The sequence below is a fragment of the Corylus avellana genome, chromosome ca1 (genome assembly GCF_901000735.1).
Source record: "Corylus avellana chromosome ca1, CavTom2PMs-1.0".
Lineage (NCBI taxonomy): Eukaryota > Viridiplantae > Streptophyta > Magnoliopsida > Fagales > Betulaceae > Corylus > Corylus avellana.
This window is the reverse complement of record NC_081541.1, coordinates 9,708,072-9,735,954: the sequence shown is the minus strand read 5'-3', so window position 1 is coordinate 9,735,954 and position 27,883 is coordinate 9,708,072. Positions and strand designations below refer to the sequence as shown.

The following is a 27,883-nucleotide window of genomic DNA, read 5'->3' as shown; positions in this document are numbered from 1 at the left end:
ACTAAAGAAGAAAGAAAAGAGAGAGAAGAGAAAAAATAGAGAAAGAACAGAGAAGAAGACCGTGGGTCTGGCTGGCCTGGATCTGGCCAGCCACCAAGACCCACGGCTGGGTCTCGCCGGCCGTGGATCTGCTGAGATGCTGGCCGCGTGGGTCTTGCTCCGGTGGGTCTGATTTTTTGGTTTTTTCTGATGGGTCTTGCTCCGGTTTGGGTCTGGTTTTTTGATTTTTTTTTTAGTTTTTCACACAGCTCCAGCGCCACTAGTGATAGCATGGCTCCGGTTTTAGGGTGATAAAATCCCAAAAAGGGTTAACCTTCCCCTTTAGGTTTTAGTTTTGAATCCAAAATTGAATTTTGAGGCATTAGAAACGAGTTTTGTGGCATTAGAATCGATTTTTAAGGCATTAGAAACGAGTTTTTAGGCATTAGAATCGATTTTTGAGGCATTATAATCGATTTTTGAGGCTGTGTTTGGCAGAAATTCGCTGGAGAAGATGACCCGAAGTCGCCGGAGAGGTGACCCATCGCTGGGTCACGGTAGACCCAGCTGCTGGGTCACGCCTGACCCAGCGGTTGGGTCTGCCGTGACCCAGCGGCTGGGTTTGGCATGACCCACGGCTGGGTCACGCTTGACCTAGCGGCTGGGTCTGCCGTGACCCAGCCGTGGGTCACGCCAGACCCACGGCTGGGTCTGCTATCGCCAGTAGGTTCGCGGTCGCTGGTGATTTCGCTGTCGCCGGTGTAGATGGTTTGGCTCTTTGTTTGTTATTATCTGGTATTTTGATTTCATTTTGTCAAAATAAACTTGGTGATGTGTCACTTTGTGGTTGGATGCTGCAATAGACCCCTTTTGCAGCATGACCGTATAGCAGGGGCTCCCAAGTTATTAAATCACAGGGGGAATAATGTATTTAACTCTAAAAACAAATTATCTCAATATATTAAGATAAAAACAAATTACCTCATATCGCTTCTATGTTGCAAATTGTGTTTTTTTTTTCATTAATTTTTTGTTTGGAAAATTAAATCAATATAGAAAAAGCTCTAAATTTTGAAATTTAAGGTTCTTGATTGTGGATTTGTGCTTGTTTAGGGTTAAAAAGGTAACGAGATGTACAACATAATGCTCAAGAAAGATAAAATTTAGTGGGTAAGGCCAAATCTCAAATGAGTAACTAGTTTAATGGGTTAGGGCCAAAAGATTTGAGAATGAGAAATCAGCTTTTTAAGTTTTAATGGGTATAGCCCAAAAGGTTTTTTGGGTAGGAGCATTTAGCAGGTGTGGGTGGGGCCAAAAAATTGTGGGTAAGGTTGGTTCTTATTTTTTCTAGCTTGGGTAAGGGTCAATTGACTAAAAATTAAAATTTTGACCTTCAATTTTTTTTTTTGTTCCCTAAAGAACTTTTTTTTTTGGGGGAGGGGGTAGGGGGCACCGGTTAGGCAAAAATAAGAAGGCAAAATGGTCTTTTTAATTAAAAATATCATTTTGCCCTCCTAAATTGTTCTAACCCGGATCCCCTCCCTTTCATTTGAAATGGAGTGAATCCCATTCTTCGTGTTACTTGCCTTGGTGCCGGGTTATGAAGATAATTATTGTCTTAGTTGGCAATCATAATTTCATGGTTAATTTTGGACGCCTATATTAGATCATCAGATTTCTCATGTCATTAGGAAATTAATGGTCTTCCTTGTCCTCAAGAAGTAGCTCAATCGACTAGGACAACGCCTAATGAAGCGGAGGTCATTAGTTCGAATCTCCCACCCCTTCTTATGCGGATACGTAAAAAAAAAAAATAATAATAATAATTTTGACACGAACCTCATAGTCTCGTCTTGGTCATCCTTCAAGTTCTAATGGCTTGGTCATCCTTCAAGTTCTAATGGCTTCCCCGCGAAGGGTGTTTCGAGATACATGACCATATATTGCTCACTTAAGGTATGTGGCTAAAGGTTGATTTGGGATTATAATTTTAATAAGTGTAATTAAAAAAAAAAATTAGTGTTTTTTAAAATCGTTAATTTTTTAAATTGTAAAATATTTTGCAATATCTTTAAAAAATATACATTATTTTTGCGAAATCGCAATCTTAAACGCACCCTTAATATTGATCAATTGTCCTATATAATTTGTCCTTCGATGGTTATTCCACCGACTTTTTTTTATTAAAAAAACAAAAAAAAAAACTTGTTAATGAAAAGGATATAATAATATTTTTTGTCATCATTTCTTTGTTATTTATTGCAGGGAAAAAAATTATTACTTAAAAAAAAAAAAAAAAATTATAATACAATTTACAACTTTTTTCGATATATTTCTTTGGTTTCTCGTTTCCGACGCCGATACAGGGTCTTGCTTCCTGTCCGGCTGTCCGACATATTTTACTCCACTTCTCTTTATGAGAATCAGACTATTCACTTTCTTTAACCCTAACCATTTGTTCATCTCTTGTGGATTTCCGATTCCTGTCTCCGAAATTTTGTTTACATGAAACATCAAACTAATTTCCTGCCGCTCTTCTGTTCAACTTCACGCTTCCGCAGGTGACGAGGCGATTTATGGTAATCGGAAACCCTAAGTTTCTCTTCAAGCGGTGAATCCGAGGAACACTGTTGGTGTCAGGTGATGCTTCAAATCTGGTTCGTCTTGTTCTTCTTCGTCTCTTTAACTTACGTCTATCATGTTTGAAATATTTGATGGGAATGAGAATTAATCGATGTTTTAGGTTTAGGTAATTCGAATGTGTGCATGTGTGTGGCGGTTTTAGCATTTTTCGTTGTTAAGCAGGCTGTAGATCACACTGCGCTCCTTGCGGTGTTTCCGAGCTTTTCACAGTTGTTGGAGCGATACACGAATCGTTTTTGTTTGATTTCATTTGCTGAGAATATACTAAAGAAAGGAATCTAAGAGTTTTACAAAATGTTCTTGATAGAAAAGAAAAGTGAATGAATATGCATTTTTAACGAGTAGAAGCATATCCAGTTGGGTGAATGGTGAATTGAAGGATTATGCCTGCTGTTCGAAATCTAGGGTTGGTTTGGTTGTCCAGTGTAAATTGCATGGATCTGTTTAGTTCACATAGGATTTGAAGGGATGAATGTTTCAATTCTAAAGGTCACTTGAAGAAAATTGAGGCTAGAGGGATCAATTTAAATGATTTCATAATATGCTTCCATTTCACGATTCTATTACTGCCAAGTATATAAATGGGTGCCATTTCTAAATATGGAATATTCATGATGATTAGTTCTTAAAGATGCTCTATAAGTTAAATGGGGTCTTTTAATTAGCTATGGGATGCCTATTGGGTCCTTAGTGATTAGTATGCCTTGCCTAATCTAAAAACTATGTTTAAGAAGAGGAGTAGGGATTTTGTGTTCGCACACGTGAAATAATATTAGAATTCCAGGAAGTTCCATATTATCTTTTTGTGGATGCATTTTGAATTTGAGGGTGCATAATTAATAATTATGATTGGTTGACAGTGACTGCACTTATCTTTCGGTGCCATGTAGTTGATTTTTGAGGAGAAAGTTGCTTATTTAGTGTTTGCTGATTAATATGATTGAATGTGTAAAGTGATTTTACCACTTGAGTTCATGCTTTAATTGTCCATTCTTTATGAAGTATAAATCAGAATCAGGAAGGTTTAGAGTGTTCAAAATGGCGTTGTATTTTTTAAATATTTTAGGTGGTTGTATTTTGTTTACTGCTAATGATATCCAAATGGCATTGAGCAGCTCAGAAGCTGCAGCCAGTTGTCAACTGAAAAAAATATATCATGGAGATTGATATTTCTGATGAAAGCAATAGAAGCACACCAAGTACAGAGGAAAATGGTTCTCTTCTTAGGCTGGTTCTACCTGATGAGACTGGTGAGGGTTTGCCATATGCTCCTGAAAATTGGCCTAATCCAGGTGATATCTGGACTTGGAGGGTGGGAAAGAGAGTTGCCAGTACTGGACACTATTTGGATAGGTACCTGTATCTTCCAAGGAGCCTTTGTGGTCCCGAGTACTCCACGAGTAGGAAGAAGGGTTTTGCCAGCAAACTTTCTGTTGAACGATATATCCAAACAGCGTTCCCTGGTGCTGACATTAATGCATTTTTCGCCTCATTTAGCTGGAGGATCCCGGCAGAGAAATCAGCATTATCAAATGGTCAGCCATTATTGACTGAGTTTTTAAAAAATCTTGTCCACTATTGTTTGTGCAAACTTGAGATTTCTGGTTTAAATTTGTCATATGTATAGATTATCTTTTGCGTTTTTCCCTGAACGAATATTGTCATAAGTACATTCTCTATGTCATGGAACAATATAGTGGTTCATATTTTATGAGTATTGCTGATTTTTTTTTTCTTTGACATCCGGGGTATCCGAGGCTTTGCCTTGGCTAGATCCCTGGGACATTGTGCAAAGCGTCCCTTCCACACGGGTCGGGTAAAGTAGGGCTTTTGCCCGTGGGGGTGGCCCCAATAAACTGTTTGCACTCAAGGGGGGTCAAACCTTAGACCTGATGCTTCATGAGGCACTAGGGCCAGGTGACTTACCACTCGAGCCAACCGTTTGGGGTTAGTATTGCTGATTTTATGAACTCAGATTCATTAGTTAACACTGTTTTATGAAGATAAACGTGATCCATGGGTTCTCTTTCAACCAATTTCTTGAGGCAACAGATACTTGATGCTGAATGCATGAGATCCCCACCCTAAAGCGAAGGATTGGACTGGTGGTGTCAATTTCTTCTTAATTTCAATTTAAAGGCTATCAAACTACTCGCCAAAATTCCAATAAAGTTAGTTTTCCCCATTATTCTTTCAAGACTATGTTGATTAACTTATCACGTTCTATATATGTTAGGTCATTATGAACATCAAGTATAGTGAATATTTGAGTGGGGCAAGTACTCAGAAAGCTATGGTATCAAATTGACTTTACATTTTCATATCTGTACAACATCAATGAACTGTCAGATTTTCAATAGTGTTCATGGAGCTCTTTTTAACGAATTAGATTGCAAAAATGATAGCGCAGATATCTTCACCTGCGTTGTTTGTCTGCTTTATTGCTTGTTTTGGTCTAGCACGGTTGCAAATTCTTCTTAACTTTGATATTGAAGCTTCATCTAGACTCTTTCTTTTTGTAGATGAATGAGTAATTTGTATTGATGAATAAACTGTACAAACACTCCAGCACACAAAAGTGCTGGAACACCACTTTACAACCTCCAGTTCAAAAGAACTAGACGACCCTATCCTAACAAAGAAACTGTACTCTAGTGCAGAATAAGCACTAAGCCATATTTATCTAAAAACAAAACAGTAAACAAAATGGGAAACTTATTAACACGACACAATCTGCAGAACTAACTCAACTTCTTCAACCAACAAACCAGCAAATGTACAACCCAGCAATACAGAGCACACAACAAACCAGCGAATGACCAACTATCAAAAACATTCCCCTAAACTCAATCGGCAAAGACTAGTTTTCAAACCACACCCCTTCAACTCCTGTGCACCCCACAAAACCACTTCATCCCAGGAAATCTGAGGATCTCTAATCAAATTAGTGCTCATAACTTCTCGCCAAATACGTCTACTAAAACTACAATGAAAAACCATATGTGATTTACCTTCAAGCTACCTCTACAGAATAAGCAAAAAACATTGCCTACACAACCCCATTTAAGCAAGATCTAGACTCTTTCATGATTAAGTGTCCTGTTAACTATGTTCTTTTGGACAGAGACCTAGGATTATTTTTTATATATATTATGTGGTTATAAATATTTTGTTACTTGTAATTATTTAAAGCTACTTCAGTTCTTATCAGTATATATGCTGTAATGTTGAGATTGCATATTAGAATGATGCCAAATGTTCTGAGACATTGCAAATTTGTATGTCTAGGTTTCATGCTTGTCGTCCTTTTTTCTTGTCCAACAATGTTGCTCTGTTACAGGTAGGAGGCGTAATTCATTTACTTTACCCCTTGAAGAGACAGCGGAATACGATGTGTCTGATTCCCAGACTGACATAGGGGGTTGTAAGGCCGGAAATAAGATGTGCAGCAGCATTTTGGAACAAGTAGACACCCCACCTTTAGCAGACATGCCCTGTGATCTTTGCTGCAGTGAACCTCGGTTCTGCCATTTTTGTTGTTGCATCTTATGTAGCAAGACTATAAATTCAGACTACGGAGGCTACAGTTACATCAAGTGTGAAGCAGTGGTGGATGAGGGTTATATATGTGGGCATATTGCTCACATAGACTGTGCTCTTCGGTGTTACATGGCCGGGACAGTAGGAGGAAGCATTGGGTTGGACGCTGAGTACTATTGCCGTCGTTGTGATGCAAGAACAGATCTGGTTTCACATGCTACAAGGCTTTTACAAACATGTGAATCTATTGATTCTTGGGATGATATAGAGAAGATTTTAAGTGTTGGTGTCTGCATTTTGCGGGGTTCACAGAAAACAACTGCAAAGTGGTTACTGAATCGTTTCGAATTGGCTATTGCAAAGGTAAAATTGATATCTAGGTACTGAAGTTTTAGCTTTCTTCCTTTTACAGAAGTTATCCTGGCCCTCTTTCAGGGTGTGTAAAATCAGCAGTCTGACCGTTTGATATTTACATTAGCTTAAAAGTGGGACTTCTCTTGAAGATATCTGGAAAGTGGAAGACAGTGTCTCAGCTATATCCTCAGGTAATTTTCCACTTTAAATATTTCAAATTAATCATCAAACTTTACCAATCAGCTTACCATTGGTTGCCCCACTGTTGACTATGCATCAAGGTTTTCGTTTGGGCACATTATCATACAAGTATAAGAAATGGTCTCTCAATTTTTGTCTAGGTCTCCGTCTCCTTGTGGACATGGGAGGTTTTTTCAAATTTTTCCTAAAATTATTTATAAAGTCTTATTTCACATAATAAGTAAATAATGTGAGGCTTAACACCCATGAGTTGTCTTTATAAACCACCACCATATGTGGGTTACTCGTCTTCTTAATATGGGACCAAAGTGTTACAAACTCCTTTCCTAAACACATGACGTCCTTGTTAAGGTTATGTCATGCAGTGCTCTAGTACCACATCGCGTTACAACCTAGCTCTGAAGCACCCATGAGTGTCTTTATAAACCATTCTCTATGTAGGTTACTCATCTTCTCAATATAGCACCGGGGTAGAGTTCTATTCAATTTTACTTTGACTCTAGTCATTTCACACTTGTAAATTGTTAATATGGCTACGTATGCATGTTAAACTGTTCTTTCTCTCTCTGAGCCTTGGATACTGTTTACAAGCAGGTGCCCTTGATCATGAAAATGCTGCCCTAGGGGTTACAAATGGCCAAGACCCTTTGGATATCAGAACAAGCTCAGAGCACACTTTGTCCATAGCTTTTGACCCTAGGTTGGAGTCTCTAAAGCTTGAGAATGAGATTGACCATGTTCTGCTAGCACTGCAAAAATCACAGGAGTCTGAATACAAAATGGCAGTGGAAACGCTTTATGCACAGAAGAATTATCTTCTTAATTTGTATCAGCAACTCGAGAAAGAGAGGTCCGAACTAAAGACTGAACTCGCACATCGGGCATCATCAGCAGACTCATATACCTTTTTGGATGTTGTCTTGAGTAGAGTAAATCAGATAAAACAGGAACTCATGAAACTCGAGGATATGGAAAAAGTAGCCAACGGTTTTGGAAAGACGTCTAAAGGAATCCTGAAAGAACACTTCGGTTTGGAAATTGAAAACTAAATCCTTATAACCCATACAGTTTAAATTTGACATCTGTTCATCAAAGTTTGGTCTTGAGCTTTATTCATCCTTTGAACTGATCACCTGCATATTTGGAGAGCATACATTCTGTGATAATTGTGGAGCATCTATGTCTGAATCTGGTTGTGCGGCAATGAAAATTGGTGCCCAGCGCATCAAAGGGATGGAATTTTTGTCGTAAAGGATCAGCAACCCTAATGTTGCATTAGAATGTCGCGGATAAGTGGAATTACTGTGGAAAAATTGCCAAAGGGATTATGGAAAGATTTACTGGGGCTTGTGAAAGGATCACTTAGATTACAAAAAAAAATTCAATCGATATCAATCCTTATGGTCATGTTGGGATTTCTTTAAAAAACATTTCTTCATGCGTTGAGCTGATCACTGTTTTTCTAAAGGTAAACAGCCTGTGGTGTAGGTTGAACTGGTTGTAGACATGAGATGGATTGCGATTTTGCTTCCTGGTTTTATGAGCAATTCACCCATTTGACACTTTCCTGGGTAAAAAAAAAAAAAAAAGGGGCTTGCCCCTTTTTCATATTGGTATATGTTTCTGTATTTTCAACTCCCCCCACTTCTCCTTGTTGCTGGTGAGCATCTATTTCGTAGGGCGTAATTGCGGTCTGAGAAGACAACATATAGCAGTTGTAGCATATTTTGGGATGGGATTCCCGTACTCCATGAATACGAGGAACATCTGTTGTGTCACGGTTTTCTTTTTTTTTTTACTTTTTCATAAAAGATTCTTTTCCAAAATGCAGGCTTTTTCACTGAAGCACTATTTATTTTTGAGTAAATTCAACTTAAAAGGCCAAGAAATTTTTCCTTTGAAGTTTATTAACTTGAGGTGTCTTTTTGGAGGATATAATTTTTACCTAGGTTGCTATATGACATTTATAATTTGATTAGGTGACAATGAAAATAAATAAAAAATAAAAAACTGATATTCATTATTATATTATTCTTTTTTTTTTTTTTGAAGAAATTATTATATTATTCTAGTTGTATGATAATGACAGTCAGTCATATGTAAATAACTTTCTTTCTTTTTGAAGATTTTTTTTTTTTTTTTCAATTAAGAAAAAAGCTTTATATATATATATATGAGGAAGGTTGTCCTATCTTGCTGGGAAGGGTGAACCACCCGAGTTTCTTACTTGTACAAATGCATTCACTTCTTATTAAAGGCACGCCACAGATTAATGAATTCTCGGATAGAGTATACCTCAGAAAGCTGTCTTTTTGTGCGGTGAACTTTTAATGTAAGCCGAACGGAGAAAAAGAACAGGGAAGGATTAGTGTGAATAATTTGCATATATATATTTTATATTCTCTTATAAATGCAATAAATCAACATTAAATTTGGTCTATATAAATCTAATACAAATCTAATAATTAATTTATAAAATAATATAGAAAAAATATTGTCATCGATTATTATTATATTATTGCAAGGGATATGATTCCCGTTATCTGATCTCACTTTATCAAGTCGTTAAGAGGAGACATGTTCGCGGCTGCGAGCAGTGAACTTGGTGATAACCTTTTTGAGGCAAATTCCTAGGAGAAAAATTAGGACGCAAGCATAAATTCGTGGCCATCTTCACTCAACGAGATGGGTGCTGTAATTCAAAGATTCCCAACTGTTTATTCCTTTCAAGGTCTCGAAATTTGTAAACTAACCTCAACAGCCACAGTCCCTTGTAACCGGAAAATATCCCCATCTGAATTTTCTGCATCTACTTGTTTCTTTCATCAGATGCTCATGGACTGCATTCCATAATCTACTGTTAACCAACTCAAGTTTCCAGTCACTAACATGCAATAAAGGAGGCCTTGGAGTTATGGTGGGAATTGATCTATAGCTCATAATACAAGTATCATTAATTTCCCTGATTTTCTAGAGAAACAGGTGAGACCACTGTAATGAGATGAGCAAAAATCTTAGGATGAGTTAAAATTTCATCATATAAGTGGCCAGGAATGGAGTTCATCAAGGGCATAATAGAATGTTTTAATCAAGTAAACACCCAACAAACTACATGATTGAATTCATGATAAGTATGAAAGAAATGATTTGAGTTATAAATATGCTGAAGACAGTTTTAGGGTCAGAAATCAACAGTTTCCAAAAGGCCCCACCATTAGTTGTATTTGGTAGACAGCAGAGGGCCATGCCTCAAACTGTAGTATAGCTCTTCATGCAACAGAAAATTCCAGGAGAAAACTTAAGCATATTATCCAAAAATTGTTTCAGCTCCCTATTCTTGAACAAGAAACTGACTAGCTAGATAAACAACATATCAATCAGAAGTGTTATTCTTCCTCCTATTTAAACTAAAATCTTTGCTGAAGCATGGGAAAGAAATCCCACAGAATGCTGCACTGTCTTAGATGGTTAAGTTATTTACCAAAGAAAAAGAAAGATGATTATTGTATATGGTTCAATCAAAGAATGTGCGGTTGTGAGTCAAGGAGGATAAAGCAAAGACTTAGGAGAAGCATTATAATTTGTCTTAATATTGACAGCGACCATCTTTATGTGAGACTAAAGAATGACCAACCAAGGAAGTCACCAGATATGAAAAGAAGAACAAAAACAACAATAGCATGGCGCAACTGGTCAATTGGCACTAAAAGAGAGAAGAAAAGTAGACCCTGAAGTGACTCCCTAAAAGAGGAAAGAAAGGAGGCTAAGTGACTCCCTAAGATATAAGGTAAATTATCATTAGTTAGTGAGATCCAGAAATGCTAGAAGGCATATTTTAATCACTAAAAGTAAAAAAGCAAATCAAAATATAAAGATTAGATGACTTTCTACTGAGTGGACGGAAAGCACATATTCATTACCATGGAGCAGCAAAGGAACTGATTCTCGGCACAAAATAACAAATAATGCTTTTGCTTTACCATGATTTATCAAGTGAGTTTTGTCACCAGGTAGAATGCAAGAAAAACAATCAAACAGCATATAATCTCCAAGATATGTCAACAGTCTAAGCCGGGTAGTACAAGAATCACTGGCTTAGGAAGTCAGACTAGACTGCAATATTCAAATCAATTACCAATAAAATGTAGGAATGAGAAGAAAAAAAATAATTACTTTCAAAACTTCTTCTTCATTGGGGAACCCACGAATTAAAAATAGAACAATCCTGCCAAACAATTACCACTACTTGACTAACAATTTTCAGCCAAAGAAACCCAAACAGCATAAGACATGGCAGAGTTTCGTTCTCTGTCCCATCCCTCATACTGCAACAGCAAAAACGGGTAAGAAGAAAAAGAAGAAGAAGACGCAATGGAGAACCTTAAGGTTTTGTTTGTTCAAAAGCAGATGCACAAAGGAAACTAGTGACACTTTCAAAACCATTCTAGCCCAATCAACTAATCATGAAACATATCAAGAACCATCTAATCTCCAAAAACTGTTAGGAAGAAAAACATGGCAAAAAACAAGATTACTGAACTGAAAATAAGATCCAATGATCATATATCCATTGCCATTGCCATTGAGATCATATATCCATTGCCATTGCCATTGCCATTGAGACCATACTTATCGGGTAACAGAAAACAACATTTCTTGATTTAACAACAAAGGAAGCTTACAAAAAGTAGTCCCACCATCACCAACAACCTCAAAACTAACTTGCAAACTAAAAAAGCCCAATGCAAAAGCAACGATAATTTAAAAAAATTAAAAAAAAGGCAGGCTTAATCTTCATTACTGTACAAGCACAAGCCTACCTCCAATACCTCCTCTAAAGCCCCCACCATTCCCATCTCTCCAAAACTCCTCATCTCCCCCACCACCACCACCGTTTTCCTCAGCACTCTGCAGTCCAATCTCGCCCTTTGGCACCGTCACGATAAGCTCTCCACCGACAAAGACCGCGCTCGCCAACTCGGGGCGAGTCGACTCGGGCAGCCGAAACCTCCACATGTCGAGTTCAAGCTCGTCCAGGGACAACTGAAGCGACCCACTTTCCCTCACAACGATCTTAGTCACGCCGGGATGGATTTCCACGGTGTGAGCCCGCACGTCGCCGATGTCGGTGTCGGTCTCGGCGACGAATCGGAAGCAATCGGGGCTCTCCTCCACCAATACATCGGCGTCGGACCGAAACGGAAGCTCCAGGACCCGGCTGAAGACGTGGGGCAAGCGCCTGAGCTTCTTGGAGCTCAGACCCAGAAGCACCTGAGCCTCAGAGAGAGGGTTTCTTGAGTTGATATCGTATTGGATGGTGATGTTTCGCTTCTTGGGCATTGGGTGGACCTTCATGTTGATTCGTTGCTTGTGGTTGTTCTTGTTGAATCTGGCCTCAAAGGGTTTGTCGAAAATCAATACTAGCACTAGTACTAATAAGACGAAAGATACCCCTTTACAAAAAGAAGACCAATTTCGAACAGGAATCAGGGAGTTGATCAGATTGTGAGGTGAAAGATGAAGAATCATAAAAGAATGGCGTGCGAAAGAGAACTGGGTGATGGGTTTGTCGTTTTATATCATATAATTGTGTTTTTTTTGTTGTTGGGGAAGCTAACGAAGCTATGGGAAAATAAACCCTCCCTCCAAAGCCTAAAAGCTAAGACAATTCCCTCTTTCTGGTGGGTATGAGAGAGACTCTTAACAAAAAGGATTGAGAGAAATCTAGAGGCAATGGGAAAAAAGGAGCGTTTTTGTTAACGAAATCTCCCTTTCTGAGGTTGTGCGGAGTGGTATGGGGAATCCACTACACAGATAAAGAGGAGAAGGAAGAAAGGTTGTTGCACTTGTGGTCCTTCACTTCTTGGAAAATTACAGGACCGACCACATTTTTTTCCTTTCTTTTTTGGTATTATCCTTAAAAAGAAAAAATAAACCAGGTTGGGTTGCTTGCGGAGGGTTGCAAACTAGGTATGGAAGCAGCAAAGCAATTTCAGTGGGATGGCCTATCAGGCTGTGCCACATAAGAGATTTCATGACCACATGATTTTCTTACATTTTTTTTTTTTTTTCAAAAAAATGATGTGTCACATTTTATGAGATTTAATATTTTGAGAATGAGGAATGATACAGTCCCAACTTGAGACAAACTTTGTGCTAACTTTTTTCTTATTTTTTTATTTGAAAAAAAAATTAAAATTTTTTTAATCAATAATTTTTATTTTTGTCCTTCTTTTATTTTGTATTTTTAAAAAAATAAAAATTATATTTTTCTTCATAATAATGACCATTTTAAAAAAAATTGATCATTATTATGAATAAAAATACAATTTTTTTTTAAAAAAAAAATACCAAATAAAAGAATGACCAAAATAAAAATTATTGCTTCAGAAACTTTTTTAATTTTTAATTTTTTTTATTTTTTAAATTAAAAAATAAGAAAAAATTTGTGAAGCAAAATACAGTTTTTATTTTTTAAAAAATACTAAAAAAAATAAATAAAAACCAAAATAAAAATTATTGCTTCAGAAACTTTTTTTATTTTTTATTTTGTTATTTTTTAAATTAAAAAATAAGACAAAAGTTGACCAAAAGTTGAGCAAAATAGTTGTGCCTTTAACATTTTCCTTCGAGAAGTGTGTCACCCACTAATGAGTTGGTGACATATCATTTGGGAACTAACTTTAAAAAAAAAAAAAAAAAAAAATAGAATGTATAGCATTTCTCAAACTTACATGATAGTTCATATTTTAAATATTTTGTGGATGGTCGGTGACATTTTACATTTTAGTTGTTGAGGTGTCAAGAGAAGTTGGTTACTGGTTAGTTCATTCGAGGGGGGTAAAATTGTCATTTTGTTAAAGATAATTTTGCCTCCTAAAATAGCCAACGAAATGAAAAGGATCCTTCTATGTATCAAGTGAACTAGTCTGTTTGTAAATAATTACTAGTAAAAACAGCCTTTTTTGCGCATATTTAGGAACAAGTTTATTTGTTGTCAATTCATAACTAGCAAGTTACCAAATAATTCTCAAGATTAAGGATAAAGATAGAAGAAATCATAAGGATTAGACGTTTATCACACCTGATGGATAGAATTGTGTCAAAAATAGCATCCTTCTTAAACAATGGGGCTGCTTCACCCATGGCTACCTCATCTATAGGAGTTATAATACTCTACACTTACTCCTATTTTTCTACTCATTTCTTTATACTTGTATGTGACTTTTAAAATCACCATTAGATACGTGATCTATTTTTATTAGATTTTAATCTAATGATAGTTTTAAAAGTCACTCATATGTGTAAGAAAGTGGAAATAAGTGTAGCATTACTAAGATCCATTTATGCATGAAGAATTCCTTTATTTGGAGTGTGTTTTTCTTTCTTTATTTATAAATAATAAAAATTCACATTCAAGGTTTGTGCACTAGTCTAGACTCGGACTTATTTATAGCACTTAAAAAAAATTACGACAAGCTTTCATTGAAAAATGCTAAACTTGTAACTATCTTACAACTTATTGACACTTGTCAGCATGTGATTAAATTATGATAAACTTTTTTTACCGGTTGATGTAGTTTCAATCACATACTAATATGTGTCATTAAGTTGTAAAGTAGTGGTAGGTGTAACATTATTTGCACCCATTACCATTTAATTAATAGTAATATACACACTTACATATAATTGGGGGTGGAGGGGGGTTGAGAGGGGTCAAATGACCCCCCCTCACCTCTTAAAAAATTTTCTCAGATGCCCTAAGTTGCCCACTCTCAATCATTCATTAAGGGGCAAATCTTTCTTAAGAGAACTGAGATTCATGACTCATCAATCTGATTTTCTTTCAGCTCAGGCATTTTGATAATTAGGTCAAGAGTCCATGCGAATGTAGAAGATTGAAGATGAAGTGTTTTATTTTTTATTTTTGGCAAAACGCACAATTTAGGGTTTTGTTTTATTTACCAAAACTAACCGTTTTACTAATGCGGAGAAAAGCTCGTTTAGTGTAGAAAAAAATTTTTGTTTTAATAAAGCTTTAATTAAGCATAACTGACATTTAAATGGCTCTTACTTTAAAGTTGAACATTTATTTGTTTGTTTGTTTTTTTTTTTTTTAATTTTAAATGCACCGACTTTAAACCTATTACCTAGGTATATATATTTAAAATTCTAGACCTTTTGGTAATTTGCAAAATCCTAACTAACAACACTTAAATAAGAGAATTAGGGCATTTTTAAAAAAAAAATCAAAGAATTAGAGTCTTGGAAATTACGCCTCATGAAGTGGAGGTTACTAATTCAAATCTCCCATCTCCCTCTTATGTAGACATGTCCAAAAAAAAAAAAAATCTAAAAATTAGAAGCCGTTAAACAATTTAAAAATTCAACAATTTGCGATTTTTTTATACAATATTTTTTCCTATTTAAACCTTCAACAATTCAAATTAATTTTTCCTACTTTTTCTTAAAAATATTCAGCTATGTAGTCAAACTTTTACATTGTTAAAAATTGTTTATGTAACCAAATGAGAGATCAGCGGATCAATGATTGTCTAGTCAAATATATTGAGAATGATATATTCAAAATTATCAGCAATAAAAAAGAAGAAGAAGATAATTACAACGATTTCAAAATATGAAGACTTGTCAGAGAGTTAAGTGTGAAAAATTAAATTGTAAGTGACATTTATATTTAAACAATAATTAAATTTTGTTGAATTATTATTTTTTATTTCGTATATATATATATATTAATTTTGTTCGCCTTCAATTTTTTTTTAGAAAAAAATAAAATGTTGACCCCTAAACAAAAACCCTGGTTCTGCCACTACATATAATATATATAATTTGTGTAAATTTCAACAATAAAATCAATTGTCTACAAACTAAAGTTAGCAGGTTATACATAAAGATGAGTGCTCGAAGAAAGATGGCATGTTATACGCGTACAAGGAAGGTTGCATGCAAGCTCCACCAATGACTAGGAAGGAAGGCAAGAGAGCATTTGTGTTTGAATATGTGGATGGAAATAAGAAGTCTCTGTTTGGGATATAGAATTATAAACCCAAAGCCATTACTTTTTTCTCTTTGTTTTTTGTGCGTGAGTGCTGGGTTTTATCTTCACACGGTTTGTGACAAGAAAACTTGTTGAACGAGTAAGACAAATAGAAAAAAGTGGGATTGCATCATCGTTTACATATGCAGACGAAATAATTAAAAGCTATTTTAAACAAAGATTTGTTAAATCGTCAAGTAGTCATTACTCTTTAAAGGTTAAATTGTACGGCCCCACATATTGAATATTTAATTAAAAATTATGAAATAAATGTTTGAATTTAAGATTTTTGTTTTAATATCATGATAAATTAACATTTATCTCAAAAAATTAAGCTTATAAAAAAAATAACGCTATTTAGTAGATTGCTATACATTACCATTCAATTGAGATGATCTGATAGTTAACATCTACCTTTTTTTTTTTTTTTTTTTTTTTTTACAACTACGGATCCAAGACTAATTTTTGACAGCCACATCATCTAGGCAATCATATAACAGTATGCTAAATAACATTACTCTTATAAAAAATAATGAATTTAATAATTTAATTAATACATTAACACTTCGTTTCACGTGTATGCTTAAACTCCTCCTTAATAAATAGGTTAAAGACCCTCTCGATTTTCAAAAAAATGGAGAGGATTCATTTTAGGACTGAGATCCTCACAGATTTTCTAAAATCCGAGCTCTCTATTACATCTAACGGTCCAAATAAATATAGATGTTTGTGAATTACGGAGGCAAATAATTTTAGTTTTCAACATGCTAAACCCACTTGCCTTGGTAAGACACAAACTTCTACATTTGTTTGAACCGTTAGATGTAATGGAGAGTTCAGATTTTAAAATCCAAGAATCTCATATTTTAAAAAATATGAGGAAATCTGAATCCTTCATTTTATGATCTAGATTAGATTTCACAGGTTTAATGATGTATATGTTGTCACATAATAAATATACTGTCAGATCCGTTCAAATTTTAAATCAGATGGTAATTGAAATGGAGAGGATCATATTCTCAACAAAGTGATGACCAACACGTGAAATAGTTAACTAAAGTGAAGAGAATAATTACATAAAGGGGAATGTTTGGTGCTCTTTTCGTGTCTTCCTAGTCCTATATGTATATTATTTTTTTTATAAAAAAAGTCAAAAAAAAGGGCCCTTATTTCTCTCAGATGGGTCTTAGAAAATAATATACACCTAGATCAACAAAACACCTAGCATTTCCCTTACATAAATGAAGAGAAGAATTTTAAATCACATGGCAGCCCTTAACTAAAAGAATATGGTCAAAAAAAAAAAAAACTTTATCTCTCTGAATTTCCATCACATTTTCATTTACACGTCAAAACTTTAGCTTATGAGGAAGAACACTTTTGGAAATCTCAAACCCACACATTTTGAAGTCCTTTCCTACACCACCTCAAGGTAGAGGTCCATGGCACCGTTCGGCAACAACTAATTACTAAGAAACCTATATATATATATTTTGCAAAGAAATATCAGTTGGATTAAGCAAGATATATTTTCTTTACCGTTTTCATCTTGTTCTGTACTTGGAAGGAGAATGACTATGAACTAGAAGGTTCAAAAGACTCACCACATTGATATAATCCAATTTGCAGAGCAGGCAAACAAGCTTTATTTTGAGCATCAAACGGTCTCGAATGTTTTGAAGCCCAAAAACGACAATAGTGGTAAGCCCTTCACCTCATAAAAAAGAAACAGAAGTAAGAGCATTCTAGGTAATTTTTCTTTCATTTTTTTTTCTAAATTTAAGGAACAAAATTACGTTTTGTTTTCCTATTTAAATACACTTCACAATAGCTTCTCTTATCTTTTCTTATATCAATTAAATATTATTTATTTACAAAATATAAGTTTGTACTTACCCTAAACTTTTTTACAAAATTTCAACATAATCTCTTTTAAAAGGTGAAGAGATGAGAGAGAGATAATTTGTATAAAATAATGCATAAGGATTAAGGAAGCTCTTTTGGTTTCTACACATTGGGTAGAACTGTAGCAGTCTCAATGCTTAGGAAACCAATAGGCAATAGGGTATATGTTGCAGCATTATCAAGCGGGCTAGATGGTCATTTCTCCCTCTTGTCCTCCCCTAGCTCCGCCCCTATGGATATTTTGGTAAATTTAATCTCATATGACAAATGTTGAAAATTTTTCCCATTACCATTAGTTTTTGTTCCTTCTTTTATTTCTTCTAAGAATGGTACGACAGCACTTTACCACAAGCGGTCGAGCACTAGTACATCTGATGTGCGAAGAAAACATAACAGTACAAGACACGTGACAAGCTCTTCCACCCACCCCCCTCTCATTCCCTTCCATTTCCAGCTAACCAAACATGGTGTAAAATTTTTGGCCGTTTATTTTGTATAAATTTAGAAAATTAAAGACACAGATGGTTGTCTTCCAATGAAAAGACACAGAGTGAAGGTGCCATGATCCTTCCTAGAAAATATGAAGTCGTAAGTTTATAAACCAAAATATCTATATCATATAGTTTTCATGTCGTGCGTTAATAAACCAAAAATATATTTATATTATATAGTTTTCATGTTTCATCTTGTCCTACTTCATTTGTGTCGTCACACTTAACTGGGTCGTGCAGTCACTTCTTTTTGCCACATTCGTACGCAAGGTGGGTCATTTGATGTGCCACGGACTTGAACTTATTATTAGCAACTATCAAACCAAAGATTAGGAACAAATTATGAGATATTTCGTTTAGTAATGACGTGTGCATAACGAAGAATTAAGTCTCATATTAGAAAGATACTACTGACTAATAGAACACAAATTCATCAAACCTATTAGCTTAAATCTTTGGTCTCACTAAAAAGATTTACTTTCAAGTTAAGTTTAGTTTAGCAGTTTCAAAATGTATGGTTTGAAAAAAGGTAACGATTTTAAAACATAATTAATGAAAACTAGATTTCTGAAAATCCCACGTTGGCCTTTAAAATCGTGGGCTTTTTTTTAATAGTTATGGAATAGATGTCACTTTATAGTCTTTATTAGATGAGTTTATATGAATTAGCTACAAACCAGTTTATAGCACAAATTTCTGTCCGGACAAAAGCCCCTCAACATGTTTTCTTCTTTTTAAATAAATTGATTTCAAAAGAAAAAGAGTAAATGAAACTTCTCAAACATAATTTCAAGTTTATCTCAAAAGAACTTTGATAAAAAAAAATTATTGAGATTACTATATATATAAATATTTTCTCTTGAAATTCAAAAGTTCAAATGATGTCAAATCACCAATTATGGCTTGAATCAAAGTCTACAGCATCATATATTATCAATTTATTTTTTTAGCCGAATTAGCAAAGGGGTAGTATCGTAATAGGTTAATTACTACTAATATTTCTATTTTTATTTTCTGAGAACATATTCGGAATTTTCAAGTTTGAATTACGCATACTATGTACGCACGTGCACGCGCTTATGAGGAGAAAAATTGATGGGCTGCTGATTTTACGCGGTTTGTCATCCACAGACTTGATTTATGTTTTACCTTTCATATCTCCAACCTCAGACAATAAAAAACAAGTAAAACCTACTTGTTGTGTACGCTATGCAAACTCTTTAACGAATTGATGGCCAGTGATTCAACTTTTCACCAACGAGCATGTAGGTGCTTAGCCCAAATCAAGGTCTTACCAAACAAGACACGGTATGAATGAATCGTTATACTTTAGAGTCAATGATAGAATGATTGATTAGTATCAAGATTTTAATTACTTTTAATTTATTATTATTATTTTTCAGATTGAGCAAGCAAAGATGTATCGAAAAATCCATGATCCCTCATTTCATTTTGAACATTGTTGAGATACGTTGGGATGTCACCTAAAATGGAAGCGAAGAATAGCCGACGGAAAAAAGAAATCGAAAAGAAAATTAGTTGCGCAAGAATTTCCATATTCTCCATAGTCGAGGGAAAGACAATATGTCTCTATTAGCCTTTGTAGACTCAGAGATACCGATTGGCAAAAAGGCCTAGCAAGAGAAAAAATGGAGGCAAGACTTCATTTATTTGAATCTTGCGGAGATAATTAACGATATGTAGGAGGAGAATAAGGAATCACATAACGAGAGAAGGGAAGAACAACAAGATATTATTCATCTAACGAAAAAAAAGCTTGAGAAACTTTGCATGCCTCTAATGCAACAAGAATATTTTCTTTCACACCAAATGAAAACCCCTTGAGAATCGTAGGACTAATTAGTCATCACCATTTGAGATGAACTAAATGTTTCTACAGGTTTTTGATGTATTTTGTAGAATGTATTTTCTGAACTAAATAGTCAGTTTGTAGGCATTGTCCAATATTAGAATGCAATTTGAGATGGACTAAATCTTTTTACAAGTTTTTAATGTATTTTGTGGACTAAATAGTCCATTTCTGAAAAAAAATGACTTAAAGAAATACGATCCTTATAAAAGAAATAAAAAATAAAAAAGGATAGAGAAATAATATTTAAATGGCCTAGATAAAAAATTGATGATCGAATGTAGAGTGCATTTAAAAAGCCATTATATATATATATATATATATATATATATATATATATATAACTTTTAATTAGGTATTTTAGATAAAAATTTACATAAACTATTGTGAATGTTGTAAAACCTATAACCAATGGCCTTTTATCTGAAAGTGAAGAAAATTATAGGGCTAAGAGTTCACAAGATTTTCTCTATAAAGCCACGTGAAGGTGTTTGTAGACTTGAGGCACACCATATTTAAAAGTGTAAGAGAAATTTTGTAAACTACACCCATCTCACTGGACTAATATGGCAATTGCCACCAGCAGTTGGATTAGTCGTAAAAAAAAATCCAAAGGTTGATACGCATTACCACATCAACGTAGCAGCCCAGTAGGATTCACTGATATATATTACCACATCAGTCAAATAGGATGGAATATAGTATATACTATTCCTTAAGAGATATGTTATACTGCAATATAATGTCCACATTTTGCCCATATTTCAATCATCCCTTCATGTGATTGTCTATCTGCCACGTCATTAAAAATTGACCAAATGTAGGCATTATATTGCACCGAAGCATTTCTCATTCCTCAAATATAAAGTTTTGAGTTAGTGGAACCATAAAATGCTAAAACTTAGGTCAAATGTTTACTGTTACCTCGTAAAGAACGCAGCCACCACCACCTCTCGTACAAACCAGAAGTGCCCCTCCACCAGTGTCCTCGCCCTCACGAACACAACCACTGTCACCAGCATTGCTGACGAGGCCCATACCACACCTCAACACCTTTTCCAGTGAAGACACTAGACAAGAATTGAAACTAACCAAATATATATATATATATATTAAGAACAGTAAAAGAGCATTTGTAGTAACATAATCAAAGAGTGCCCAAACAGGCTAACTGTGTACTTATCATCTGATTCATTTAACAACTTTATTACAATACCGCAGAGAAAATGGTCATAATATACCTGAAGTTGATAATTCCCGCAGAATTCCCCTCATTGCTGGAATTCAAACACGAAAATGAACCTGTTCATAACCCTGACTAATAGTTTCTTTATCTTTCTCCTCTGATTCTTCCAGATGTTTTGTTGACATGCAACGTCTTCTTATGCATGTTGAGAATTTAACAAGACATTCTGATGGTGCGTTCGACGCCTTCGGTGAGATCTTTTATGGCCACGAGTAGGTGTCCTAGGTGGCGTGCTTGAGGTATTACGGAGATGAATCTCCTCCCTTGTAGCCAGATTACCAAAAACACAATCAAAAGGGTCTGCCATCATATCGAAGCCAGGGTTCCTCTATAACAATAATATAGGTCAGATAAAAAAGAAGGCAATATTAAATAGCATGAGCCTTCTAAATTCATGAATAAAACAAATAGATAGAAAAGAAAGGAAAAAAAAAAAAAAAGAACGAATAAAACAAGTAGGTGATTCCATTTCTATCAGAATTTAAAATCCCCCCTTACTAAATAAGATTGTCAAACTCTACCTAAGCATCAAATTAATAGCCTTGCATGTCAAACGTCTATAGCTAGGCCAGCCATGGGGTTATCATTGAAGAGCAATTGAGACCAGCACATATCTATCTTGAAAAGAGAAGAAAAATAAAATAAAAAAGATAAAAAGAAAACAAGCAATTTATCACCATGACTGCAATGTCCACCAAAGAAAGAAGAAAGAAATCAGGATGGTTTCTCTAAGGTGCGAGGAGAAATAGTATCATTGACTACTGAACAGAAAGAATAAAGAAGTCAGGATGGTTTCTGTAAGGTGTGAGGACAAATAGTATACTATTGACTAATGATTTTCTAAAGAGGACAACTTCTTTAAAACAAGCTCTCGATAACTCAATACCATAGTTTGCACAATATTTGTAAATTTTGTAATGTTCATAACTTCATCTAGATCACCCATTCTATTAGATCTTTGCAGTTTTATGATCATTTGAAACATAAGTTCAGCAACACCAGTGATATTCAACAGTTAAAATGCAATATAATGTTCTACAATATGTATAGAGCAAGCGAGAAATATGTTATGAAAATAAAGAAATGATTATAATCAACCTGAACATACAATACAATTTTTACTTTCCCAAAGAACAAGAGCAAGTGCCAAAAGTTCAGTTGCACACTAACTAAAACCCTTTTTTTTGGCAGTTCAACATTAATTTCAAGAAAAATTCCTTCAGTGGTAGTGTCGATTATATGAAGATAAAAAAGCATAGGTGAGTACACTTACAAGAATTTGTTTGGACTCAAAATTAGTTCTTTGGCTGTCAGAGTCATTGTGGGAGTTCCCATGAACTTTGTTGTGGGTATCAGTTTGGGAATCTTTGTGTGAGTCACCAGGGTAGCTGCTGTGCGAATTATTTTCAGAGTTGCTGGGAGAGTCGCCCTCATGTGTCCTCTGACCATGAGCAACATTATCACTAAAAAAATTTCGATAACGCCACCTTAATTTTGGCTGATCTGAATCATCAAAAACTTTTTCAGAATAGAAATGCTTAGAGATAAGCTGCATTTTCGGAGGATCATCCTGATACTTTGTCACTAATCTGTCATTTGAAATATATTTCTAAGTAAGATATTCAACCCAACTTTGGGTACAGAAATATCTGCATGCACGTGATATAAACAAACGATGCTAAAAATGGAGTAGAAAGCGAAAATTGTAGCACCAAACATCAGTACAGGTGATCTTCCATGATAGAAACACGATACAGGATAATACAATTTATCAATTCAAGTTTGTGCAAAGTTGGGTACATTCTTTCCGCTTAAATTATATACACACCTTAAGGAAAAGGGTGATGGTGTGATCAATGATGTGATGTAAACCATGGCGAACATAAAATAATGGTTGTCTAGTCCATGGGCCACAGTTAGATGATAAACTATTTTCAGGAAGATACTCAAGAGGAGGGTGAAAGGGGAAAGGGGGCAAAAAGAAAGAAGAAGAAGAAGAAGATTTTCTTAAATGTTTTCTTGAATCATAATGAGCATTTGTGAAAACAATGCCAAAAAATAAAGAACCACCTTACACACAAAAACATCAACTTTCAAATATAAAGATGTTGATACTAGTAAAAACTTTCTTTTTTTTTTTATAAGTAATCTTGTATATATCAAAAAGCGTAGAGGGACGCAACCCTTGTATAGATGAAGTATACAAGAGAACACCTAAGACGAAATAGAAAAGAGAACAAGGAAATCTGAAAAGCTAATAACAAGAGGAGCTAGATAAGTAGCTGTCCAAGTAAAGAGGGAAAAAAGAAATAGCACTTGAGCTCCTCTAAGGTCTTCTCAAGATTATCGAAGTTCTTATCATTTCTTTCCCTTCATAAACTCCACATAAGGCAAACAGGCACCATCTTCCGGGCGACCGCGCTCCGAGAGTTGCCCCCTGGCCACCAGCTATACCACTGGTAAAAACTCTCATGTATACCATGCTATACCTTGAGAAATTTCAATGGTATACCATGCTATACCATTGAAATTTCAAACTGTTAGAAAGAAAGCTCAGAGAATTTGGATATCTGAATGAAGCGAACACGTTAAAACATAATTGACTTACTCTAACATCACTAAATCACCTCAAAAACTGCTTGATTGCCAGCTCACCACCTAAGTTACCGGCTAGATCCCTCCCCTCAGTTAACTGGACTATTTGAAAATATATATTATTCTGAAATATCTGAACCTGGGACTAACACTATGCTACCACACCTATTTACCAGCTGAGCTAAGGCCCGGCGACCTATTTGGAGACATTAACTCTATTAGGTTTCCTACAAGCTCAACTCAGCCGTGAGAAACTCCATTAATGGGTTAGTTTTAATAAAAAAAAACAAAATGATTGCCCTGGCCCCTCGATACTGATCTCAATATGATGATGAATTTCAAAAATTTCAGAAACTAATAACACATATTTTGAAATCCAAGTGAGATTGGCTAAGGCTCATTAACTACCTTAGAACAGCAAGAATGGTCTGTTGACATGTGTATTCATGAATCATGACTACCAGAAAATCACTCTTAGACGGGAAAAGTTAACAACCAATAGAAAATGGGATGAGGAGACTCACATATTTGCTAACTCCTTTTGCATCCGACTTCCATTTAGTGCAAGAACATGATCAACACATGAATCAAGGGACCTAGCAAACCTCCATAGCCCAAATAAAGCAGCACCTCCTGAAAAAAGGAAAGATTTAACAAAATAGAGAAAGGGGGAAAAGACATGTAGATCAGTACATGTGTAATGTCAGCAGAACTAATGTTGAAAAGATAATAATTGCACTCCTAGAGAGAGGGACTTGATTTATCCTAGAGAGAGAATTGGTTTATCCTACCTGCCGAAAGGTTGATTCGAGAAAACTTACTCAGTCTCCATGTTGCTGTCAGAAAGGTAGTGTGATTATTAGTTAAACTCTAAGAAAGCAACAACTGTAATAAAAGCAACATCAATAACAGAACATACAAAAGGTTTAACCATATTTAGGCACAGAAATATGCCTTATCACCTAAATATTACAAGTTAAAAAGCAAATTACTACTCATTTTGACCATTTATGGAAGAATGCTAGCATATGCAGCAAGTCAGGAACAACCCACTTGCTCAATTCAATGAGTTCGATAACAGTAAGAATGAAATCAACAAATCAAAAGTTTCTAAAAGCTTCAGAAAATTCTTCCGCAGTTTCATTCCTTTAAACATTTGACTCTGTGTTCAGAATATATCAAGTTGACTCAACCGAAAAGAACTTTCCTTGTCCTAATTGTGGTAGGGTACATGAATTACTGAGATGTGCTATAAGCTAACAAGCAGTAACAAACATATTGTGTTTATGCTAAAATACGGGTTGAAAATTGTCCTATAAATATTTCTTTTAGATCCTTCAAATTTAATTTAATGATTTACAAAAAGACTCTGAGACTGTAATCATGTAAAACTATATTACAGCCTGCGTAACTTTCGACAAAACCGTCATCATTAAGTTCCTTGATGTGACCTGCCTTTCGGTTGCTAGGAATATAAACCTACATCATAATGAGAACTGCCAGGAACCAGTCAAAGGTGCGTTTCCAAACTCCAAATTGTCCAGCGAATCGGTTGCTAGACTTATAGACATATATTTGTATGTCCAAGTGAAAAATGCACCAAGTGTTCATTTGATTTAGCTGTTTTTCAGAAAACAGCAAATGAAAACAAAATTTTTAAATAATCAGTTAAGCGTTTGGTAAAATCTACAGTTTGGCCTTTACAATGCAGTTCAGCCTTTTTAAAATTGTGCGGTTTTTAAATTGCACCCTTGCCTGCAGTTTTTTCACATTTTCAACCTGCCATTTTTTTCAAACGCACTTCCAAACAGAATGCTTCCCGCAATTTTGTTTTAAAACGCACTTTGGCCTGCAAAATCATGGGTCCAAACACACTCTAAGTCTTTCATAGCACCAAGATTCATTGGAGATGATTGGAGCAGCAAAATTGTGGTCCAAAGAAACAGAAATAATGTAAATTTCATGCTTCAACAATCTCGCTTTGCAGAAGCTGGAGGTTAACAAGAATATCACACCAACAACACTTCCAAGACATGGCTTTTGCCATGGATGTAGCATTGCAGAAACAATAACCACAATCAGCGACTCAACACAGCACGACCTCATATCAACAAACTAAATGATTCTACTACTAAATTTAAGTGAAAAGCCAAGAACCTACTCGGAATTCAGCTTGTATATGAGTGTGAAATACAATTCAACCAGTGTTTTTAAGACGAGCAGAAACACATACCTGCCCACGTAACACCGGCACCAGCAAGAGAGCCAAACGTAAAATTCTTAACAGCCTTGGACTTGCACGTTAGAAAAACTCTAGCTTCTTGGGGCGTAATTTTGTCCTGAATCACACACACAAACACATTTTAGCCGATTTTACAAAATCTGAGAGAACTTATTCTATCAGTATTTTACAAGTGCTTAGCCAACATTAGCGCATTTCGTTTTTCTTTTTGAATTATTCGGATAGCAGCAACACAATTGCTTCAAATTCGCAGAACAAAAGCAATTCCAAGACGCAGTGATCAGGTTTCATGAATTTTGTAATGAATTTATAGGGTTGGTGAAGTACCTGTCTGGATCTGAGAACCTGTTCGAGCTCGAACAAGACTTCGCCCATTGATCTCTCAGTCTTCAGCGACACCTGCTTTCGAAGAAAGAGAAATAGTCCTCTCGCCCACTGGTTTTGTGTGACGATTTGGCAACGGCAAAATGCTGTATTCGGTGGGAGCCTTTTTCTCGTGGCCGAATGCTTGTCAGTGACTCAGTAGCCTAGAGTGACCGCCTTTTAGGAAAGTGATGGGCCCAAGCCCAATATTAGTTAGCGGATCAAATGGATCCCAAAGTCAAAAAAGTCTCGGACTACCCCTATCTGGACCGGGAATCCGGCTCGAATAATATTACGAATGATTAAACTAGAGCTATCAAATTTTGACACAACCCATAAATCTAATACGAACCCGACACGATATTATAAGGTTAGGATTTGATATAAATGGCGGGCTGGCAAAACAGGTACCTGCAATGACCTGTTTACGACCCATTTATCCTATGCATGTTTTTTTATAATAAGGTTCATCTAGGCATCCTAAATAATAGCTATATGCATAGGATAAACAGGTAGGTTCATCTAAGCGTCCTAAATAATAGTTATATGCATAGGATAAACAAGTACCTGTTTATTTGCCAGGTACCTATTTTGCCGGCCCTTGGGTTCGGATGAAATGGTCAACCAAAATGGAATTGAGGTATAAAGCCCAAACAACAAAATGATCTGGATTCGTACTATGAAGTGGGGATTTTTCGGTAAAAGCACTTACCATCTAAACAAAGATAGGAAAATGCAGTTGAAAGGAGGAAATTCCAAAGCTTCAATGTTAATGGCCTATGAAAAAGGATTTGGAGATTTAATGTTTCGGGGGTTGTCAAGATTTTTTTTGGAAGACATGCATTAATCTATTGCCCGACAAAAGACAATCTTTTAAAGCGGCTATAGTTTGAGGACCCTTTTCTCTCATGTGTGGATCAGATGTGGAGACCGTTAGCCATATTTTTGTTGAGGTGTTCGTTATGGAGAGATGTTTGGGTTAGACGTAATAGAAAGATTCAAAAATATTAAAGTGAAAAGGGATTTTTATTTTATTTTATTTTATTTTATTTTTTATGTATCTTAGATGGAATGATGACTATAATATATGTGGAAGAATTTGAGCTGCTAACAAATGGCAAGGAGGATTTGGTCCCGTAAAAATACAATAGTATTCGGAGCGATCTTATTCAGTAATCTTAACTAGTAAGATGTGCAAGATACTCACTAATCTTAACTAGTAAGATGTGCAAAATAGTGTTATCGAAGGAATTTCACCAAGCCTTGTCTAGACTAAAAACTATGTTTGAAGCACAATCATGTTGGAAATGACCTTCATTGAATGTGGCTAAGATGAATTGGGATGCAACGATAGATGCCAAAAAAAAAAAAAAAAAAAGATGAGTGTGGGAGTGAT

The 27,883-nt window shown here is 35.4% G+C and overlaps 3 protein-coding genes across 5 annotated transcripts; 1 reads left to right on the top strand and 2 right to left on the bottom strand.

Annotated features, from left to right (window-relative positions):
• The first annotated feature begins 2,299 nt into the window (after nucleotides 1-2,299).
• Nucleotides 2,300-8,268, top strand: LOC132167478 (uncharacterized). 2 transcript variants are annotated; one of them, XM_059578469.1, is made up of 5 exons: nucleotides 2,300-2,619; nucleotides 3,738-4,157; nucleotides 5,963-6,525; nucleotides 6,641-6,707; nucleotides 7,312-8,268. In XM_059578469.1, the coding sequence occupies exons 2-5, from the start codon at nucleotides 3,779-3,781 to the stop codon at nucleotides 7,764-7,766; spliced, it is 1,464 nt and encodes a 487-aa protein (XP_059434452.1). In that variant the 5' UTR covers nucleotides 2,300-2,619; nucleotides 3,738-3,778; the 3' UTR covers nucleotides 7,767-8,268. The 2 variants fall into 2 exon arrangements, with proteins under 2 accessions (XP_059434452.1, XP_059434451.1); XM_059578468.1 differs by having other exon boundaries at nucleotides 2,300-2,636.
• Nucleotides 8,269-11,252: 2,984 nt separating this feature from the next.
• Nucleotides 11,253-12,543, bottom strand: LOC132188135 (uncharacterized). The gene has a single exon (XM_059602540.1). It carries the CDS (start codon nucleotides 12,244-12,246, stop codon nucleotides 11,515-11,517), a length of 732 nt encoding a protein of 243 aa, XP_059458523.1. The 5' UTR covers nucleotides 12,247-12,543; the 3' UTR covers nucleotides 11,253-11,514.
• Nucleotides 12,544-21,129: 8,586 nt separating this feature from the next.
• LOC132187103 (uncharacterized) lies at nucleotides 21,130-26,628 on the bottom strand. Of its 2 annotated transcripts, none has more exons than XM_059601281.1 (6): nucleotides 26,452-26,628; nucleotides 26,116-26,221; nucleotides 24,674-24,718; nucleotides 24,407-24,515; nucleotides 22,561-22,876; nucleotides 21,130-21,615 (listed from the first exon to the last, which is right to left on the bottom strand). In XM_059601281.1, the coding sequence occupies exons 1-6, from the start codon at nucleotides 26,497-26,499 to the stop codon at nucleotides 21,424-21,426; spliced, it is 816 nt and encodes a 271-aa protein (XP_059457264.1). In that variant the 5' UTR covers nucleotides 26,500-26,628; the 3' UTR covers nucleotides 21,130-21,423. The 2 variants fall into 2 exon arrangements, with proteins under 2 accessions (XP_059457264.1, XP_059457273.1); XM_059601290.1 differs by having other exon boundaries at nucleotides 24,704-24,718.
• Between the last annotated feature and the right edge of the window lie 1,255 nt (nucleotides 26,629-27,883).

Bases quoted from the DNA above. Each gene is read 5' to 3' on its own strand.
- LOC132188135 (XM_059602540.1), bottom strand. From the start codon at position 12,246: ATGATTCTTCATCTTTCACCTCACAATCTGATCAACTCCCTGATTCCT.
- LOC132167478 (XM_059578469.1), top strand. From the start codon at position 3,779: ATGGAGATTGATATTTCTGATGAAAGCAATAGAAGCACACCAAGTACA. The intron at 6,526-6,640 runs GTAAAATTGATA...TATTTACATTAG, and splicing joins TCGAATTGGCTATTGCAAAG to CTTAAAAGTGGGACTTCTCT. The intron at 6,708-7,311 runs GTAATTTTCCAC...GTTTACAAGCAG, and splicing joins TGTCTCAGCTATATCCTCAG to GTGCCCTTGATCATGAAAAT.
- LOC132187103 (XM_059601281.1), bottom strand. From the start codon at position 26,499: ATGGGCGAAGTCTTGTTCGAGCTCGAACAGGTTCTCAGATCCAGACAG. The intron at 24,719-26,115 runs GTATGTGTTTCT...CCTTTCTGACAG, and splicing joins TGCCGGTGTTACGTGGGCAG to CAACATGGAGACTGAGTAAG. The intron at 24,516-24,673 runs GTAGGATAAACC...TCCTTTTTTCAG, and splicing joins TCGAATCAACCTTTCGGCAG to GAGGTGCTGCTTTATTTGGG.